This window comes from Lolium perenne, chromosome 1, assembly GCF_019359855.2.
Source record: "Lolium perenne isolate Kyuss_39 chromosome 1, Kyuss_2.0, whole genome shotgun sequence".
Lineage (NCBI taxonomy): Eukaryota > Viridiplantae > Streptophyta > Magnoliopsida > Poales > Poaceae > Lolium > Lolium perenne.
The window spans coordinates 136,459,551-136,479,736 of NC_067244.2; the positions used below are offsets into that span (position 1 = coordinate 136,459,551).

The window sequence follows — 20,186 nt, forward strand, 5'->3', positions numbered from 1 at the left end:
TCTGCAAACAATCATCATCCACACTATACATCTAATCCTTTGTTACAGCAAGCCGGTGAGATTGACAACCTCACTGTCACGTTGGGGCAAAGTAATTTGGTTGTGTTGTGCAGGTTCCACGTTGGCGCTGGAATCCCTGGTGTTGCGCCGCACTACACTTCGCCGCCATCAACATTCAACGTGCTTCTTGACTCCTACTGGTTCGATAAACCTTGGTTTCTAACTGAGGGAAACTTACTGTTGTACGCATCACACCTTCCACTTGGGGTTCCCAACGGTCGCGTGCTGTACGCGTGTCAAGCTAAATTTCTGGCGCCGTTGCCGGGGACGTGAAGGAACAAGATTTCTAACTCCCACGTCAACTACGCGCCAGCAAGTAAATTTCTGGCGCCGTTGCCGGGGAGATCAAGACACGCTGCAAGGGGAGTCTCCACCTCCAATCTCTTTACTTTGTTTTTGTCTTGCTTTATTTTATTTACTACTTTGTTTGCTGCACTAAATCAAAATACAAAAAAATTAGTTGCTAGTTTTACTTTATTTACTGTCTTGTTTGCATTCTCCATATTAAAAACACAAAAAATTAGTTACTTGCATCTACTTTACTTATTTCATCATGTTTCCTCCTAATTTTACTTTAAAAGATATACCAGTGGGACAAGGGTCTATAATTGGAAGAGATAATATAGAAGAATTTTTCACCCATGTTAGTATGCCCGAAGATCTTGAAGATATACCCCTGGCAAAAGCTGTCCCTACTTATGAAGATGCATCTGCTTGTTTGGTACGCATGATGGAAGCTAGATTTATTAGTCTCAACCCCATGATACAAAACATGTTTCTTACACTTTCTGATATGGATAGGGGAGAGAAGAGAGATTTTGTTTTAAAAGTCCTTGTTAGAGAATTTGCGGATATAGCTAAAGAAGCTAGAAAAGTTTTTATTAAGCATAAGAGGCTTGGTATGTTCACCGATTTTAAAAGAATACTTGAAAAGATGGATATGGATAGAATTAAGTACACTAATAATGTTAATGATGGTGGGGAGATTAAAGCACCAATACCTTGTAAGCTCCTAGCAATGCATGAAGCTCTAGATGATAATTATGCTTGGCTTGTTCCCGAAAATTTGTTTGATGAGAGTAGCAAGCCCAAGATTAATGAAAAGGGAGCCTCTGAAACTTATGTATCCAAAATACAATGCATGGTTGAGAAAACTCCAAACCCCGCTGTAGATGCTTCGTTTTTTGATAATACTTGATACACACTTTCTGCGCCTAGCTGAAAGGCGTTAAAGAAAAGCGCTTATGGGAGACAACCCATGATTTTACTACTGCACTTTTATTTTGTATTTGAGTCTTGAAAATTGTTACTACTGTAGCAACCTCTCCTTATCTTAGTTTTGTTGCATTGTTGTGCCAAGTAAAGTCGTTGATAGTAAGGTTCATACTAGATTTGGATTACTGCGCAGAAACAGATTTCTTTGCTATCACGAATCTGGGCCTAATTCTCTGTACGTAACTCAGAAAATTATGCCAATTTACGTGAGTGATCCTCAGATATGTACGCAACTTTCATTCAATTTGAGAATTTTCATTTGAGCAAGTCTGGTGCCTCAATAAAATTCGTCTTTACAGACTGTTCTGTTTTTGACAGATTCTGCCTTTTATTTCGCATTGCCTGTTTTGCTATGCTTGATGGATTTTTAGATTCCATTAACTTTCAGTAGCTTTATGCAATATCCAGAAGTGTTAAGAATAATTATTTCACCTCTGAACATGTGAATTTTGATTATGCACTAACGCTCTAATGAGTTGTTTTGAGTTTGGTGTGGAGGAAGTTTTCAAGGATCAAGAGAGGGAGATGATACAATATGATCAAGGAGAGTGAAAGCTCTAAGCTTGGGGATGCCCTGGTGGTTCACCCCTGCATATTTCAAGAAGACTCAAGCGTCTAAGCTTGGGGATGCCCAAGGCATCCCCTTCTTCATCGACAACATTATCAGGTTCCTCTAGTGAAACTATATTTTTATTCCATCACATCTTATGTACTTTGCTTGGAGCGTCTGTTTGTTTTTGTTTTTGTTTTGTTTGAATAAAATGGATCCTAGCATTCATTGTGTGGGAGAGAGACACGCTCCGCTGTTGCATATGGACAAATATGTCCTTAGGCTTTACTCATAATGTTCATGGCGAAGGTTGAATCTTCTTCGTTAAATTGTTATATGGTTGGAAACGGGAAATGCTACATGTAGTAATTGGTAAAATGTCTTGGATAATTTGATACTTGGCAATTGTTGTGCTCATGTTTAAGCTCTTGCATCATATACTTTGCACCTATTAATGAAGAAATACATAGAGCTTGCTAAAATTTGGTTTGCATAATTGGTCTCTCTAAGGTCTAGATAATTTCTAGTAAGAGTTTGAACAACAAGGAAGACGGTGTAGAGTCTTATAATATTTACAATATATCTTTTATGTGAGTTTTGCTGCACCGCTTCATACTTGTGTTTGTTTCAAATAACCTTGCTAGCCTAAGCCTTGTATCGAGAGGGAATACTTCTCATGCATCCAAAATCCTTGAGCCAACCACTATGCCATTTGTGTCCACCATACCTACCTACTACATGGTATTTCTCCGCCATTCCAAAGTAAATTGCTTGAGTGCTACCTTTAAATTTCTATCCTTTACCTTTGCAATATATAGCTCATGGGACAAATAGCCTAAAAACTATTGTGGTATTGAATATGTACTTATGCATTTTATCTCTTATTAAGTTGCTTGTTGTGCGATAACCATGTTCCTGGGGACACCATCAACTACTCTTTGTTGAATATCATGTGAGTTGCTATGCATGTTCGTCTTGTCTGAAGTAAGGGCGATTTACCATGAGTTGAATGATTTGAGCATGCATACTGTTAGAGAAGAACATTGGGCCGCTAACTAAAGCCATGATCCATGGTGGAAGTTTCAGTTTTGGACAAATATCCTCAATCTCATATGAGAAAATTAATAATTGTTGAATGCTTAAGCATTAAAGAGGAGTCCATTATCTGTTGTCTATGTTGTCCCGGTATGGATGTCTAAGTTGAGAATAATCAAAAGCGAGAAATCCAATGCGAGCTTTCTCCTTAGACCTTTGTACAAAGTGACATAGAGGTACCCCTTTGTGACACTTGGTTAAAACATATGTATTGCGGTGATAATCCAGGTAATCCGAGCTAATTAGGACAAGGTGCGGGCACTATTAGTATACTATGCATGAGGCTTGCAACTTGTAGGATATAATTTACATGACGCATATGCTTTATTACTACCGTTGACAAAATTGTTTCTTGTTTTCAAAACCAAAGCTCTAGCACAAATATAGCAATCGATGCTTCCCTCTGCAAAGGGCCATTCTTTTACTTTTATGTTGAGTCAGTTCACCTATTTCTCTCAATCTCAAGAAGCAAACACTTGTGTGAACTGTGCATTGATTCCTACATACTTGCATATTGTACTTGTTATATTACTTTACATTGACAATATCCATGAGATATACATGTTACAAGTTGAAAGCAACCACTGAAACTTAATCTTCCTTTGTGTTGCTTCAATACCTTTACTTTGAATTATTGCTTTATGAGTTAACTCTTATGCAAGACTTATTGATGCTTGTCTTGAAAGTACTATTCATGAAAAGTCTTTGCTATATGATTCACTAGCACAATGCCCGCGCGTTGCTGCGGATGAGCAAAATATGTTCACTTGAAAATAGAACAAAGCTCCCAGCCTCTGATGGCTTCTCTGTTAAAATAAACTCGAATCCATAGAATGCTTCACAAAAGTGAACACTCCCGCACAAGAACCAAAGCGTGCATTGCGAGGCTCCAGCGGGCGGCGACCTGGTCCTCCTCATACGATTATAAGTTGTCTAGCAAGTCCATGGCCACTTATTGCAGTAAGAACGGCCTCAATTATTATAGTCATCCGAAAGCACCACATAGAAAATTGATCAATGATAGATATCAACCAGCATCACGCAAGCCAGTTCGGACGCGTCGCTCCGAAGGAGAGACATATGGATGCAGATAACAGGGCGACGCCTATGAAAAAAATCCTATTTTTAAATTTTGAACCTCCAAATAATTCAAAGACATGATATGCGTATTTGAAACTAAAATTCAAATAATTACAAGTTACCTTTTTTTGCTACTTTCCCCCAATGACGCCTGAAATCAGAATTTGTATGAAGTCACAAGCATTGATATAACTTTGTTTAGCTCTGAAGACTCACCTAGCTAGCACAATGTGTTGTCTCATATGCAGGAATCCACCCGCAGCACAGAGGCATCATCTATTTCACCACGCAGTATCACATTGCAGGAGTCACGTAGTCACAAAATAATAGGGGCAAGTCAAATAACTTTGAATATGCACACAACTTAAATCCTTGAAAAAGATTTAGAGAAGCACCACACTATCTCTATGCCCCTAAAATGCGATCAGCAATGAGCTCAGCTTCAGCTTTGATGTCTGTGAATGTTTTTAGATCAACAGCCACCGCCCCGTTCCATTTCCACAGAAAATGAAATGATAGTACAAAACAACAGGTTAACTTATAGCATACTCCCAGCTAATACCGGGACAAACCCCTAGCTAAAACAACAGTTTAACTTATAGCAATGAGCTGAGCTTGAGCTTTGATGTCTGTAAATGTGATCTGCATGTCTTACTCAGTGGAATTGTCACGGCTGTTGTGGCAGGTTCAGCCATTCAGGCCACGCTCTATGAGGGACGCTCGCGGCGACATGAGGCTGGCGAACCCCAACCATAAACGCGTCTCTACAGAGAAAATAACACCGACAACTCTGCAGCGGTGATCTAGGGCATAAGGAAAAAAAATACACCAATAATTTTCATACTCCGTATTAGTTTTTACAGGAGGAATCGTCTCTTAACAGGACGGTCAAGAATTAAGGTTATCATAAAAATATATTTCAACACGCTAAATAAGTGAAAACCGTAACTCCGAGATCCACGTGTGGATCGTGCGATGCCAATTAGCATCCCTGTGGCGTTGCATGCTGCTATCTCCAATCATGCATTGTGTGGTACTCGATCAATAATTAAGGTCATGCTGCGTCATGTACAAATACGTGTATTATACGTGTACTCAAACGTGCGCACCGGATCATGCAGAATCGTCCACGTCCGCTGTGAGCACCAGGGCGACGCTGCCTTCGCTGGCCTCGCCGCGAGCGGCAACACCCAAAGCTGTGACAGCGGCAGGCTCCTCCGTTGCTCTCAAGCCAGCATCCATCTTGTTAGTACGTCCCTCCTCCATGGCCTTGTGGACATGCAGAACTATTGCTTCCTGTATCCAATTCCAACAATGACGAGGATCCTAACATGCTGCTCGTTAGCTTAACTGAAGAACCAAAGCCGATGGGTCGAGGAATCGCTGTACAGAGCCACGCCGGAGCCGAGGAGTACCGTTCGCACTGGGCATCCGCCGGGAGCAGCGGCAACGGGGCCGAGGGCGTCAGATGTTGCGTGGAGCTAGCCAACCAAAGCCGATGGGTCGAGGAATCGCTGTACAGAGCCACGCCGGAGCCGAGGAGTACCGTTCGCACTGGGCATCCGCCGGGAGCAGCGGCAACGGGGCCAAGGGCGTCAGATGTTGCGCTGCTTTGCGTATGTTTGGCTTTAGTTTGGGAAGTATATTAAAAGAAACAGGAGACGGGCCGGAGACAGACTTCGTGTAGGTTTACTCTAACAATGCACGTCTAGATCGCGTGCGACGTTTCCATGTAGTTACATCTTGTTAATATAGTTTGACCCTAGGAAACTTTTCGGCCATCATACGGGCCTATTATCATTATCACCACAATTCAGACTTTGGGCTCAAATAAAAACTGGCCCAAGTGTGACACCAGCCAGTCACCTATTGCAATTTAATAGTAAAGATTTGTTTACTCATTGCATTACCATTGTTTTGATCGCTGCATTCATTACATGTGCTTTACAATAGTATGATCAAGGTTATGATGGCATGTCACTCCAGAAATTATCTTTTTTATCGTTTACCTACTCGGGACGAGCAGGAACTAAGCTTGGGGATGCTGATATGTCTCCAACGTATCGATAATTTCTTATGTTCCATGCCACTTTATTGATGACACCTACATGTTTTATGCATACTTTATGTCATATTTATGCATTTTCCGGCACTAACCTATTAACGAGATGCCGAAGAGCCAGTTGCTGTTTTCTGCTGTTTTTGGTTTCAGAAATCCTAGTAAGAAAATATTCTCGGAATTGGACGAAATCAACGCCCAGGGGCCTATTTTCACACGAAGCTTCCAAAAGACCGAAGGAGTCACGAAGTGGGGCCACGGGGCGCCGCCACAGTAGGGCGGCGCGGCCTACAGGGGCCCGCGCGGCCCTGCTGTGTGGGGCCCCCGTGACGCCTCTTGACCTGCCCTTCCGCCTACTTAAAGCCTTCGTCGTGAAACCCCCAGTACTGAGAGCCACGATACGGAAAACCTTCCAGAGATGCCGCCGCCGCCAATCCCATCTCGGGGGATTCAGGAGATCGCCTCCGGCACCCTGCCGGAGAGGGGAATCATCTCCCGGAGGACTCTTCACCACCATGATCGCCTCCGGAGTGATGAGTGAGTAGTTCACCCCTAGACTATGGGTCCATAGCAGTAGCTAGATGGTCGTCTTCTCCTAATTGTGCTTCATTGTTGGATCTTGTGAGCTGCCTAACCTGATCAAGATCATCTATCTGTAATGATATATGTTGTGTTTGTTGGGATCCGATGAATAGAGAATACTATGCTATGTTGATTATCAATCTATTACCTATGTGTTGTTTATGATCTTGCATGCTCTCCGTTATTAGTAGAGGCTCTGGCCAAGTTTTTACTCTTAACTCCAAGAGGGAGTATTTATGCTCGATAGTGCTGTTGCCACTAGGGATAAAACATCGATGCTATGTCTAAGGATGTAGTTGTTGATTACATTACGCACCATACTTAATGCAATTGTCTGTTGTTTGCAACTTAATACTGGAAGGGGTTCGGATGATAACCTGAAGGTGGACTTTTTAGGCATAGATGCATGCTGGATAGCGGTCTATGTACTTTGTCGTAATGCCCAATTAAATCTCACAATACTCATCATATCATGTATGTGCATGGTCATGCCCTCTTTATTTGTCAATTGACCAACTGTAATTTGTTCACCGAACATGCTTATTCTTATCGGAGAGACACCACTAGTGAACTGTGGACCCCGGTCCATTCTTTTACATCGAATACAATCTACTGCAATACTTGTTCTACTGTTTTCTGCAAACAATCATCATCCACACTATACATCTAATCCTTTGTTACAGCAAGCCGGTGAGATTGACAACCTCACTGTCACGTTGGGGCAAAGTAATTTGGTTGTGTTGTGCAGGTTCCACGTTGGCGCCGGAATCCCTGGTGTTGCGCCGCACTACACTTCGCCGCCATCAACATTCAACGTGCTTCTTGACTCCTACTGGTTTGATAAACCTTGATTTCTAACTGAGGGAAACTTACTGCTGTACGCATCACACCTTCCACTTGGGGTTCCTAACGGTCGCGTGCTGTACGCGTGTCATTGTGCCAAGTAAAGTCTTTGATAGTAAGGTTCATACTAGATTTGGATTACTGCGCAGAAACAGATTTCTTGTTGTCACGAATTTGAGTAGTATTCTCTGTAGGTAACTCAGAAAAATCTGTCAATTTACGTGAGTGATCCTCAGATATGTACGCAACTTTCATCCAATTTGAGCATTTTCATCTGAGCAAGTTTAGTGTCCCATAAAAATTCGTCTTTACGGACTATTCTGTTTTGATAGATTCTGCCTTTTATTTCGCATTGTCTGTTTTGCTATGTTTGATGGATTTGTTTGTTCCATTAACTTTCAGTAGCTTTGTGCAATGTCCAGAAGTGTTAAGAATGATTATGTCACCTCTGAATATGTGAATTTTTAATTATGCACTAACCCTCTAATGAGTTTCTTTTGAGTTTGGTGTGGAGGAAGTTTTCAAGGATTAAGAGAGGAGGATGATACAATAGGATCAAGAAGAGTGAAAACTCTAAGCTTGGGGATGCCCCCGTGGTTCATCCCTGCATATTTCAAGAAGACTCAAGCATCTAAGTTTGGGGATGCCCAAGGCATCCCCTTCTTCATCGACAAATTATCAGGTCACCTCTAGTGAAACTATATTTTTATTCCGTCACATCTTATGTGCTTTACTTGGAGCATCTTTATGTTCTTGTTTTTGTTTTGTTTGAATAAAATTGGATCCTAGCATTCATTGTGTGGGAGAGAGACACGCTCCTCTGTTGCATATGAACACATATGTTCTTAGCTTTATTCTTAATGTTCATGGCAAAGGTTGAAACTACTTCGTTAATTGTTATATGGTTGGAAACAGAAAATGCTACATGTGGTAATTGGTATAATGTCTTGAATAATTTGATACTTGGCAATTGTTGTGCTCATATAGATCATGTTTAAGCTCTTGCATCATGTACTTTGCACCTATTAGTGAAGAAATACTGTAGAGCTTGTTGACATTTGGTTTGCATGATTGGTCTCTCTAAAGTCTAGATATTTTCTGGTGAGGGTTTGAACAACAAGGAAGACAGTGTAGAGTCTTATAATGCTTGCAATATGTTCTTATGTAAGTTTTGCTGTACCGGTTCATACTTGTGTTTGCTTCAAATAACCTTGCTAGCCTAAGCCTTGTATTGAGAGGGAATACTTCTCGTGCATCCAAATCCTTGAGCCAAAAACTATGCCATTTGTGTCCACCATACCTACCTACTACATGCCATTTGTTCCCAGCCCCAATTAATTAATCTTCATAATTTTACAAAAAAAAAAGACACTCCTCCATGGTATGTGATTGTTGGAAGGCACCTGAGGATTCGGTTAGCCATGGCTTGAGAAAGCAAAGGTGGGGAGGAGTGTCATCTAAATAAAACTAAAATAAATAGACACTCCTTCATGGTATGTGATTGATGGAAGGCACCCGAGGATTCGGTTAGCCATGGTTTGTGAAAGCAAAGGTTGGAAGAAGTTTCACCCAAAAATAAATAATCATGGGAGCCGCTCTTTGAAAGTCTGTCTGGCAAGGGGGGTTAGAGTGCCCACTACCATTCGTTGACAACAACAAACACCTCTCAAAACTTTACTTTTATGCTCTCTTTATGATTTCAAAACTTGAAAAGCTCTAGCACATGATTTTATCCCTGCTTCCCTCTGCGAAGGGCCATTCTTTTACTTTATGTTGAGTCAGTTTACCTACTTATTTCTACCTTAGAAGCAAACACTTGTGTTAATTGTGCATTGATTCTTCCATACTTGCTTATTTGCATTCATCATATTACTTTGTGTTGACAATTATCCATGAGATAAACATGTTGAAGTTGAAAGCAACCGCTAAAACTTATATCTTCCTTTGTGTTGCTTCAAAACTTTCTACTAAGAATCTATTGCTTTATGAGTTAACTCCTATGCAAGTCTTATTGATGCTTGTCTTGAAAGTACTATTCATGAAAAGTCTTTGCTATATGATTCAGTTGTTTAAGCATTGTCTTTACCATTGCTTCGAATCACTTCATTCATTACATATGCTTACAATAGTATTGATCAAGATTATGATAGCATGTCACTTCAGAAATTATCTTTGTTATCGTTTACCTACTCGAGGACGAGTAGGAACTAAGCTTGGGGATGCTTGATACGTCTCAAACGTATCTATAATTTCTTATGTTCCATGCTACTTTTATGATGATACTCACATGTTTTATACACACTTTATGTCATATTTATGCATTTTCCGGCACTAATCTATTGACAAGATGTCGAAGAGCCAGTTGTTGTTTTCTGATGTTTTTGGTTTCAGAAATCCTACAAAGGAAATATTCTCGGAATTGGACGAAATCAACGCCCAGGGTCTTATTTTTCCACGAAGCTTCCAGAAGACCGAAGGAGTTACGAAGCGGGGCGACGAGGCGCCGCCACGCCAGGGCCGCGCGGCCAAGGGTGGGGCCGCGCCGCCCTGTTGTGTGGGGCCCTCGTGCCGCCCCGAAACCTACCCTTGCGCCTACTTAAAGCCTTCGTCGCGAATACCCCAGTACCGAGAGCCACGATACGGAAAACCTTCCAGAGATGCCGCCGCCGCCAATCCCATCTCGGGGATTCAGGAGATCGCCTCCGGCACCCTGCCGGAGAGGGGAATCATCTCCCGGAGGACTCTTCATCGCCATGATCGCCTCCGGAGTGATGTGTGAGTAGTTCACCCCTGGACTATGGGTCCATAGCAGTAGCTAGATGGTTGTCTTCTCCTCATGTGCTATCACTGTTAGATCTTGTGAGCTGCCTATCATGATCAAGATCATCTATTTGTAATGCTACATGTTGCGTTTGTTGGGATCCGATGAATATGGAATACTATGTTATGTTGATTATCAATCTATCATATATGTGTTGTTTAAGATCTTGCATGCTCTCCGTTGCTAGTAGAGGCTCTGGCAAAGTTGATACTTGTGACTCCAAGAGGGAGTATTTATGCTCGATAGTGGGTTCATGCCTCCATTTAATCTGGGACAGTGACAGAAAGTTCTAAGGTTGTGGATGTGTTGTTGCCACTAGGGATAAAACATCAATGCTTTGTCTAAGGCACTACAAGAAATGTGCCATAATATGACGTTTTTTTTATGACTGGAAATCAAAATGTCATAGCTTTATGACGTTCCTAGCTTTGACCGTCCTTGGCCACTCCGGGGGGGCAAAACCCTAGAAAATCGTGACGTTATTGGGCAAAAACGTCATTGGCAATTTAGGTCAAAACGTCATTAGCAAAATTAAGTGGCCTACGACGTTTTTCCAATGCCGATTGCGACAAATCAATAGCGTCATTGGCATTTGGCTCAATACAATGGTATGTGTTTGGCTGCCATGTCATCCATTTTGCCTATGTGTCCCTTTTCGGGTCCCACGCGCCTCACACGTGTCACTGGAAGCAACTGGCTTGAACTAACTGACATGTAGGACCAACTGATACTTGTGGGACAAAGGCGTCTTGTTATTTTTTTTCTCTGTGCCGTCCACCATTTTAATGGGCTGCTGGTGATATCCTCCTCTTTTGGGCTGTCCTCTACTAGGCTGCTGGCTGCTGGCCTACCCCACGGCGGCCCATCCGGGGGTTGAATTGCTGGCCCGACGGCCCATCCGGGGGTTGAATTGCTGGCCCGACGGCCCATCCGGGGTTGGAGTGGCTCCCGATGGAAATAACTGGCAAAAATTGCGCTTGCGGGGACTCGAACCCTCGAATTGCGCTGCCGCACTACCACTCCCTACCGCTTTGCTACAATAGTGTTGTTGACACAAGTATGGTTGTCCATGTATATAGACATGATAGACTAATCAGTTGTCTTAAAAATCCCTCCACCTCGACCAAAATCCCTCCGACCAGGTGCATCTAGCTAGGGTTCCTCCTCCGACCAAAATCCCTCCGACCAGGTGCATCTGTTGCATGGCGGCACAGCTCCCACTGCTCGGGCAGTTCTTCTAGGTCAGAGCGTCGTCGCGTCGCCGCCGGCGGCCGGGCACGCCCATCCCGTATCGGCAGCGGCCATTCGATTATGAGCCCGCCGACGTATGTGATCGTGGCGAGAAGATGCCGCAATGGATTTCTTGGAGTGATCCGAATCACGGGAGAAGATACCGGAACCGCAAAATTCGCTCGGTTAGTCTTCGAGCACGCCCCCCCGCCCCCATTCTGAATTTCGCCCGCCGTCTTCGAAGTTTCTTTTCTACTATGGCTTACTTATCCTCTTTTGTTCTTCATCTCGTCGATTGCTGGTGGAATAGGGTGTAAAGTGTTTAAGTGGATTGATGATCCGCTGGATGCACGTCACAAAGAGTTAGTTCGTGATCTGCGTGATGCTTGTTTGGGATCGAGATGAAGAAATTGAGAGGCTCCAGTAGAAATTGAGAGGCTCCAGAAGAAAAGTTTACGCTTGCTGCAAGGAAAGCAGAGCAACCCCGAACCAAAGAAAATGGGAGGCTTCATGGTTTGGGTGCTATCCGTAGCTTTTGTCATCTGTTGTACCTGGTGATGTGTGGGAACTGAAATTAGGGTGAATTCAGTGATCTGTTGGTCAGGAGGAGAAGAAGCTAGAGTATATGCTAGAGTTATTGTGTTGTAATTCCAACCATTTGTCCTGTTTCGTGCCACAATGTTTAGTTCCTGAATTTGAACCATGTCTATGTATGTGTGCAATTGCATTCGATTGAAAATGTGTTCGTTGAAAATGAGTTCTATTGAAAATGTGTAGCAGCTACTTTTGCACGGCGGCGCCGCCATATATGGTTGCCGGCGTCAGCCATGCACGGCGGCGCCGCCCATATATGGTCGCCAAGGCGTCGGCCATGTATTGAAAAAATTGGGCATGGATTCCCCTAAAAATTGGGCATGGAGTCCCCAAAAAATTGGGCACAAATTCTGGGAACAAATAGCTGACATATTCAACATAAATTCTGGGAATATTGAACATAAAAATTGGGCACAAATTCTGGGAACAAATAGCTGACATATTCTGGGAACAAATAGTGACATATTCAACATAAATTCTGGGAACAAATAGCTGACATATTCAACACAAATTCTCGGGAACAAATAGTGACAAATTCTGGGAACAAATAGCTGACATATTCAACACAAACTGCTACTCATCTTCTTCGAAAACTTGACGCTTCCTAGTCCTATTTCCTCCATCATCATCATCATCATCATCCTCATCATTGCAATATTGGTACATTGTCCGATCAACCTCCTCGATTTCTTCGGGCACAACCTCTTTGCTATGTTTCTTCGGTTTGTCCACAATGACTTTTTCAAGTAGCACACGTTCCTGGTCACTTCTCGTCCTACTCCGTGCGGTGCCTTCTTTTTCTTGCACAGGAACTTGACTGGAATCTTCATCTTGATATGATAGTACAAACAACACCGGGTCCCTCGTTCATTTTCTTTTACACTCCATAGATGTCTATGGTGAAATTTCTGCACAACTTGCCATTTTCCTTTCAACTTGGTGTCCGGCACATAAAAGACCTTGGTTGCTTGTGATGTCGTAAGGAAAGGATCAGTCTTGTACCAAAACTTTTCGTGTTAACACTCTTGAAGTGTCCATCATCGTCGAGCCCGGGTTTCCTACCACCAAGGTCAAACCAGTCACACCGGAAGAGGACAACTGACCGATGGACGCCACCACCGGAGTTGTATTGCAATCCGATGATGGATTTGAGCTGACCAAAGAAGTCAATGCCGTTGCCATCATGATCTCCTCGAAACGATTCCACTATTTTGTGTCTTCTGTTCTTCTCGCGGTCAACGATGGTACCGAACACCGTCAACAACACATGCCGAATATAGTCTCACTCTAAAATCTGGTTTGCACGCCAAAGCATAGAGATCAGGACAGACATCATTTCGCATTTTTCCAATCTGCAAAAAATCAACCGGGGGTGAGTAACACACACAGCAAAATTATATCATGAACTTTTCCAATCTTCAGAAATAAACCAGCTAAAGATCTCACATGAGTCTGAAACCATCTAGCAAAGTTCTTGGCAAGCCATCTATCAACATTGATCTGACCACCTTGTTGGTTCAACTCTTGTTTGCACAGGCTGGAATGGCAACAGAAAATAGATCCTAATTATTATTTGGAGAGGCTGCAATAACCTATCTATATAAGGGGATGAAGAGAAACGTACTCGATGTATGGATCAACCTCAGGGCAACTTCGGAGCACATACCACACCATGTTGTCATAGTCCTCACCAGCAAACACATATTGAGAGGCTCCAATAAATTTCACACCGTGTTTGAAAACAGACACATCACCAATATGTGAATCATCCCGCTCCGGATTTCTCGCTTGGACGGTTGAATCTTGTTTCAACATCGTCGAAGTATCTCGAGCAAAATGTCGCACTCATCAACAATATATGCTTCGGCAATCGATCCCTCCGGCCTGGCATTGTTCCGGACATAACGCTTCAATGTTAGCAACCTTCTCTCGACTGGGTACATCCAACCGTAATGCACTGGGCCTCTAAGCCTTGCCTCTTTTGGTAAATGGATGGCCAAATGCACCATCACGTCAAAGAAAGATGGGGGGAAGATCTTCTCAAGTTTGCAAAGAATAACTACGATTTCCTTTTCAAGTCTGTCCAGAACGTCTCTCTTCAGTGTTTTGCAAAGACACGACTCTCGAAGAAATTTCCAAGTTCAAAGAACCGCTTCATATATGTCTTCATGGATTGTTCCTCGAAGGCCAGCCGGTAAGATCCTTTGAAGCAATATATGACAGTCATGGGTCTTCAGCCCTTGAAGCTTGCACTTATCAATGACAACACACTTGGATATGTTAGACGCGTACCCATCCGGGGAAACCTCACAGCTTTTATGAATTCACAAAAAGCAATTTTTTCTTGTTTACTCATTGTATACCACGCCTGTGGCATCTCAAAAGAGTCAGCTGAAACAGGCTGCAAATGCAAGTCACCTCTTATGCCCATGTCTTCCAAATCAAGCCTTGAATTCACAGTGTCTTTGGTCTTGCCTTGTATGTTCATGAAAGTACCAAGCAAATTGTCACAGATGTTTTTCTCGATGTGCATTACATCGAGATTATGCCTCAGCTTTAGATCTTCCCAGTATGGCAAGTCCCACAAACATGATCTACGGCTCCAACACTGACCGTCCTCACGTTTCCTTTTCTTCTGAAGCTTGCCTGGTATCACATCTCTAACCCTATCAAGCTGTTGCTTCAGCTCTTCTGGAGTGAATTCCGCTGGCTTCTCACGGCTTTGAAGCACCATCGAATTCTTTGCTATTTCTCCAAGGATGGTGCCGAGGTAGCCAACGGCGGTGCCCAATAAAGCAGATTTTGTTCCTTAATTTCTTGGAGCAATTCTCTTTGTCACAACGCACACATGCCTGGTAACCAGCTGTGGCCCTCCCTGACAATGTGTGCAAGGTCTTGGGATAATCATGAATACACCATAAGATTGCAGCACGGAGATCAAACTTGTCCGGACTATTGGCATCATACGATTTTACACCTTTCCGCAGCTCTGCAGCTCTTACATCAAATGCTCCATGATGAGATCAATTTCTTTTCCCGGAGAGGATTGACCAGGGATTAGCAATGCAAGCATTAAGTTGGACTGATCCATACATGCCCACGGCGGAAGGTTGTATGGCACCACGAATACAGTCCTCATGCTGTAGGAGTTGCTCATATTCCCGTAGGGATTAAAACCATCCGTGGCAAGTCCAAGCCTTATGTTCCTGGCATCAGCGGCAAAGTCTTTATGAATATTGTCAAAATCCTTCCATGCATCCCCGTCTGCTGGATGACTGAGATCATTCTCCACGTCTTGCCGCTTTAGTTTGTGCCACTGTACTTCCTTTGATTGCTCCTTTGAAAGAAACATTCTTTGCAGCCTTGGAATCAATGGGAAGTGCCTTAGCACCTTCTCTGGGGATCTTTCTCCTACCACAGCATCTTTCCATCTGGAGGCTTTGCACTTGGGGCAATTATTCTCCTTGGCATAATCCTTCGGAACAATACACGATTATTCGGGCACACATGGATACTCTCATAACCAAGTCCCAACCTTGCCGACTATGCTAAGTGCCTCCTCGTATGACTTTGGTATTGAGCTATTAGGGTATTGCAAGGCCAAAATCAGGAGTATCGCGTTGAATGCAACGTTGCTAATCCGGTAGTACGACTTGGCCTGAAGTAACTTGACTGTGAGTGAAAACCTTGACATTGTACCAACATCGATGGCTGCATGCTTGGCTTCCTCTATCAACTCAGCAAATATAGTGTCCTTTCCAGCACCTTGCGGTTCTGAGTTGTACAAATCAGCAAGCAGATCAGGAATTCTATCATCTTCGTAACCATCTTCCTCTTGCAAACCATAATAGTGTGCCTCTGCATCACCTCCACCAACATGGTGTGCCCCCGCATCACCTCCATGTCCAGCCCCGGGTTCACCTCCATGTCCAGCCTCAGGTTCACCTCCATGTCCATGTCCGCTTCGTGTGCACCTCCTTGTCCTCCATGTCCACTTCATGCAGGATGTAATGGTTCTCCATGGAAGACCCATCGGTCATAAGTGCTTGCCATCCCAAAAAGAAGCAAATGAGACTCTACTACATCTAGAGGTTTTGTGCACCGGTTGAGACAGCTACGACATGGGCACAAAGACACGATCAACATTGGCGGCATTCAAGCGAACAAAGCGCATAAACTCTGCCACTCCCTTTGTGTGTTCGGGGAAAGCCTTCTAATTCTTGTTGTAATCCAGCGTCTGTCCATCTGCGGAAGAACAAAATGATGCAATTAGCACACACCTAACTGCACAGCAGTTCCAATTTCAAGCAATGCACAGCAGTTCAATTCGATTTTGTGAACTGATGAAGAAGAACAGATCGAGAGGGGAGAGATGAGAGGGGTGCAGACCGGGAGATGCGGAGGGGCTCGTCCTGGAGAGGGCGAGGGGCTCGTCCTGGAGAGGGCGAGGGGCTCGTCGTCGGCGAGGCAGATGGACAGCAGATCCCTTGCTCGGACGCAGCGCCGGCACAACCACCACCGCCGTCACCTCGGACTCGGTACTTTAGTCCTAGTAACAGCACATATTGGATCACAGAGATTCGATATTGTGAACTGACGAAGAAGAACAGATCGAGAGGGGAGAGGTGAGAGGGGTGCAGACCGGGAGATGCGGAGGGGCTCGTCGTCGGAGAGGGCCGGGGCTCGTCGTCGGAGAGGGACGGGGCTCGTCGTCGGAGAGGGACGGGGCCGCCACCGCCGCCGCCGCCGCCGCCGCTCGTCGTCGGAGATTCGAATTTCTGCTAGGTTATCGGAGGGAGTTGGATTCGGAAGGGATATTTGGGATTCTCACGGGCGCCAAAAAAATCAAAAAGAGTGAGGGCTGGGACTCGAACCCAGCACCTCTAGATGTGTCAACGTGCCGATTAACCGGTGGAGCTATTGGAGAGATCTTGTCACTTACCATCCTTTATCCTTTACATAGTGGAACTAAGGCAACTTTTTTTTTATAGTTATGGATATGATCTTGTTACATAATCTATCAGAGGGGATACTGATTTAGGACAACAGTTAATTTGTACAGGAGCATTAGCTAAGCAACAGGCTAATATATGACTAATAATTAATTACGGCTAGCAAACTATATATATCTATATATACTCCAGCATATATAGACCACCAAAAGCACATTATATTACACATATATAGTGCCAGCCTTGAGCTCAATAACATAGTACCAAAAGGACACGTTAATTATAGATACTACCGAGGAGGTTCAACGCTCATTTACTTGAGCACATTACATAGACCAACAGGCCATTAGATAGTACCAGATCGATCGATAAGAGGTTCAACGCTCATATTAGTTGAGCTCATACACACATATATATAGTACTACTAGCTTAATTAGAGAGGTTCAGCCTGCTAGCTCATTTCTCGAGCTTCCTGACATACAACTTGAGACCGCCCCGGGCGAGAATGCGGAACCAAAACACAAAGATATCATTTGCCTTCATCTTGCTCTTCCGCACCACAGCACTCCAGTTTGTTGTGATCACTGCACCGTCAAACTTCCCTTTGCCCTGGAAAATCCTCACTTTCACACCATGTCTCTCACTGTAAGAGACAAGAAAGTCATTATCTGGAAGCTGCATATTCGTCGAGATGTACTTCTTGGTAAACTTCCGGTTGAAGTACTGCAGCTTGCTTGATTGTTCATAGTTCATGATAACTAACCTCGTCCTTGCCCTTGTTTGCTTTGTAGGCAAATTTCAACATGGACACAGAGTCGGAAGACATCCAGAAGGCTTGCTATGACGTACTGCGGAAAGTGTCGAAGAACAGGCGCTACATCCTGAAAAGGGACTACTTCGACAAAGTACCAGCAAATGAAGTCAGCATCAAGTCCCCTGTTAAGGATGTCTCAGATGAAGAATGGGAAGCTCTAACTGCTCTGTGGGTAACCCCAAGACACAGGGTATGTTCTTTGCTTCAGTTGCAGTCATTAGTGCTTGCATGGTAGACATGATGCTCATCGTTATAGTGTGCACATTGCTGAATATCATGATTGTGCCCTTCTGCAGAACACATGTACCAAGAACAAGGACAGTCGTGCTGCGGTCAAATTTGGCCAAAAGACTGGCTCTCGTAGCTATGCTGCTCATCTGTATGCAACTGTAAGAACACTCTTACAGAATTTCCTTTTGCATCTTACTCTTGTCTCCACAAGCTTATGTTCTGATTCTTGGTGAACATCATTTCCAGAGGGAGGAGCGCAGAGGTGAAGAGCTAGATGCAGTCGACATATTAAGGCGACCCATCACAGCAAGAAGGATGGTTTCTCTGAGGAAGCTCTAGCTGCAATAGTAAGTGACTTGTTCATTTCACTTTTGTGAACCATTCTTGGACCTGCGCGTTTCCTGAATTGATGAATCTTTTGGAAATGGATCTCCAGGCTGATATGGAAGCTGAGATGGATATTCCTGTGCCACAAGGTGCACCACCAATGTCTGCAGTCGCTGTTGTTGCAAAGGTTCTGAGCAAGGAAGCCAAGCACGGCACTTTCTGAAGAATGCCGGACTTCAGCCCAGTTCTACTTGTCAAGCTCAACAAGCCCACCGCAGCTCTTTGTATCGGCGCATGTTCATGACACGGAAGCACACTGAAGAGGTCCCAGGAGGAAGCTGAACAGATGAAGCAGCGGTTGTCGCCATCATGGAAGAAGCTGCTGCCCGAAGGAGAAGCAAGCGGCAAATGAAGCCGCACAAGCTCAGCGTGACAAGGACTACATGGAGCTCCTCAAGCGGACTGAGGAAAGTGATAGGAGGCTTGCTCACATGATGTCCATCTTCGGAGCATCTGCGAATTAGCTCCTGCTGCTGGTCGTATCCCTTTTTTGTGTCCCGCCATGGAACTTGGTCATATCCTGGCAGCGTGACAATAACTTGGTCATATCTGTGAACTTCTTCCTGTGAATCTGTGAACTTTGGTGGCATGTTGTTGAATATGTGAACCTGGTCATTTTGCTTCTGTCACTCTGCTGTGAAATTTGCAGATTTGAAATGTTGTCTTTTATATTTTGCTGTTGAATTTCCTAATTTAATATATGCACTGTTGGGCTATTGTGGGCTCTTAAAAGGCCAAGGCCCAAAGTAGCCTAGAAATATATGGGCTCTTAAAAGGCTAGAGCCCAACAAATAATTAATTGCATTTTCGAAAAATGGGAGTTGAAAAGGCCAAAAAAGGCCGAAGCCCAAAAAACTTGCAGGACCGTAAAAAGGCCAAAGCCCATAACTTTTATGGACCCAAAAAGGCCAAGGCCCAATATCTTTATGGACCCCAAAAAGGCTGTGGCCCAAAACCTTTGTGGACCCTATAAAGGCCTAGGCCCAAAATCTTAATGGACCCTAAAAGGCCAAGGCCCAAAACCATATTGGACCCTAAAAAGGCCAAGGCCCAAAACTGTAATGGGTCCTAAAAAGGCCACGGCCCAAAACTGTAATGGGTCCTAAAAAGGCCACGGCCCAAAACTGTAATGGGTCCTAAAAAGGCCATGGCCCAATGGAAATTGGCCCAGGCCCAGTAAGTACATCAGCTAAAAAGGCCGTTGAAAAAAAAATAAGCTAAAAAGGCCGAGGTAATTGGGCCAGTTACGGGCCAAGGCCCAACAAAGCCGAAAAAAATAATCAGAACTAATGGGCTCAGCCCACATAAGGAGCTGAATGGACCGGGCTGAATTCAAATAACGACGTTTCTAATTCGTCACAATTTTGCCACGTCGGATTGCCACGCTGGACTCGGGGGCAGGTGCCCATGACGTTTTGGGAACGTCATGCAGTCAGTGACATTTTAAAACGTCACAAAGCTCTACGACGTTTTCAAGTGGAACGTCTTAAGCACTCACTGCTGACTCCCAGCTTTCGACGTTTTGAAAGTTGTCACAATAACGTCACAAGTAGCCATTAGTGACGTTTCAGTGACACCTTTATTTCGTCAACTTATGGCAGATTTCTTGTAGT

At 43.9% G+C, this 20,186-nt stretch overlaps 1 protein-coding gene across 1 annotated transcript; it reads left to right on the top strand.

Moving 5' to 3' along the window:
• The first annotated feature begins 17,939 nt into the window (after positions 1–17,939).
• Positions 17,940–18,736, top strand: LOC139833053 (uncharacterized). The gene is made up of 4 exons (XM_071823175.1): positions 17,940–18,145; positions 18,252–18,344; positions 18,433–18,504; positions 18,623–18,736. The coding sequence occupies exons 1-4, from the start codon at positions 17,945–17,947 to the stop codon at positions 18,734–18,736; spliced, it is 480 nt and encodes a 159-aa protein (XP_071679276.1). The 5' UTR covers positions 17,940–17,944.
• Positions 18,737–20,186: the final 1,450 nt, after the last annotated feature.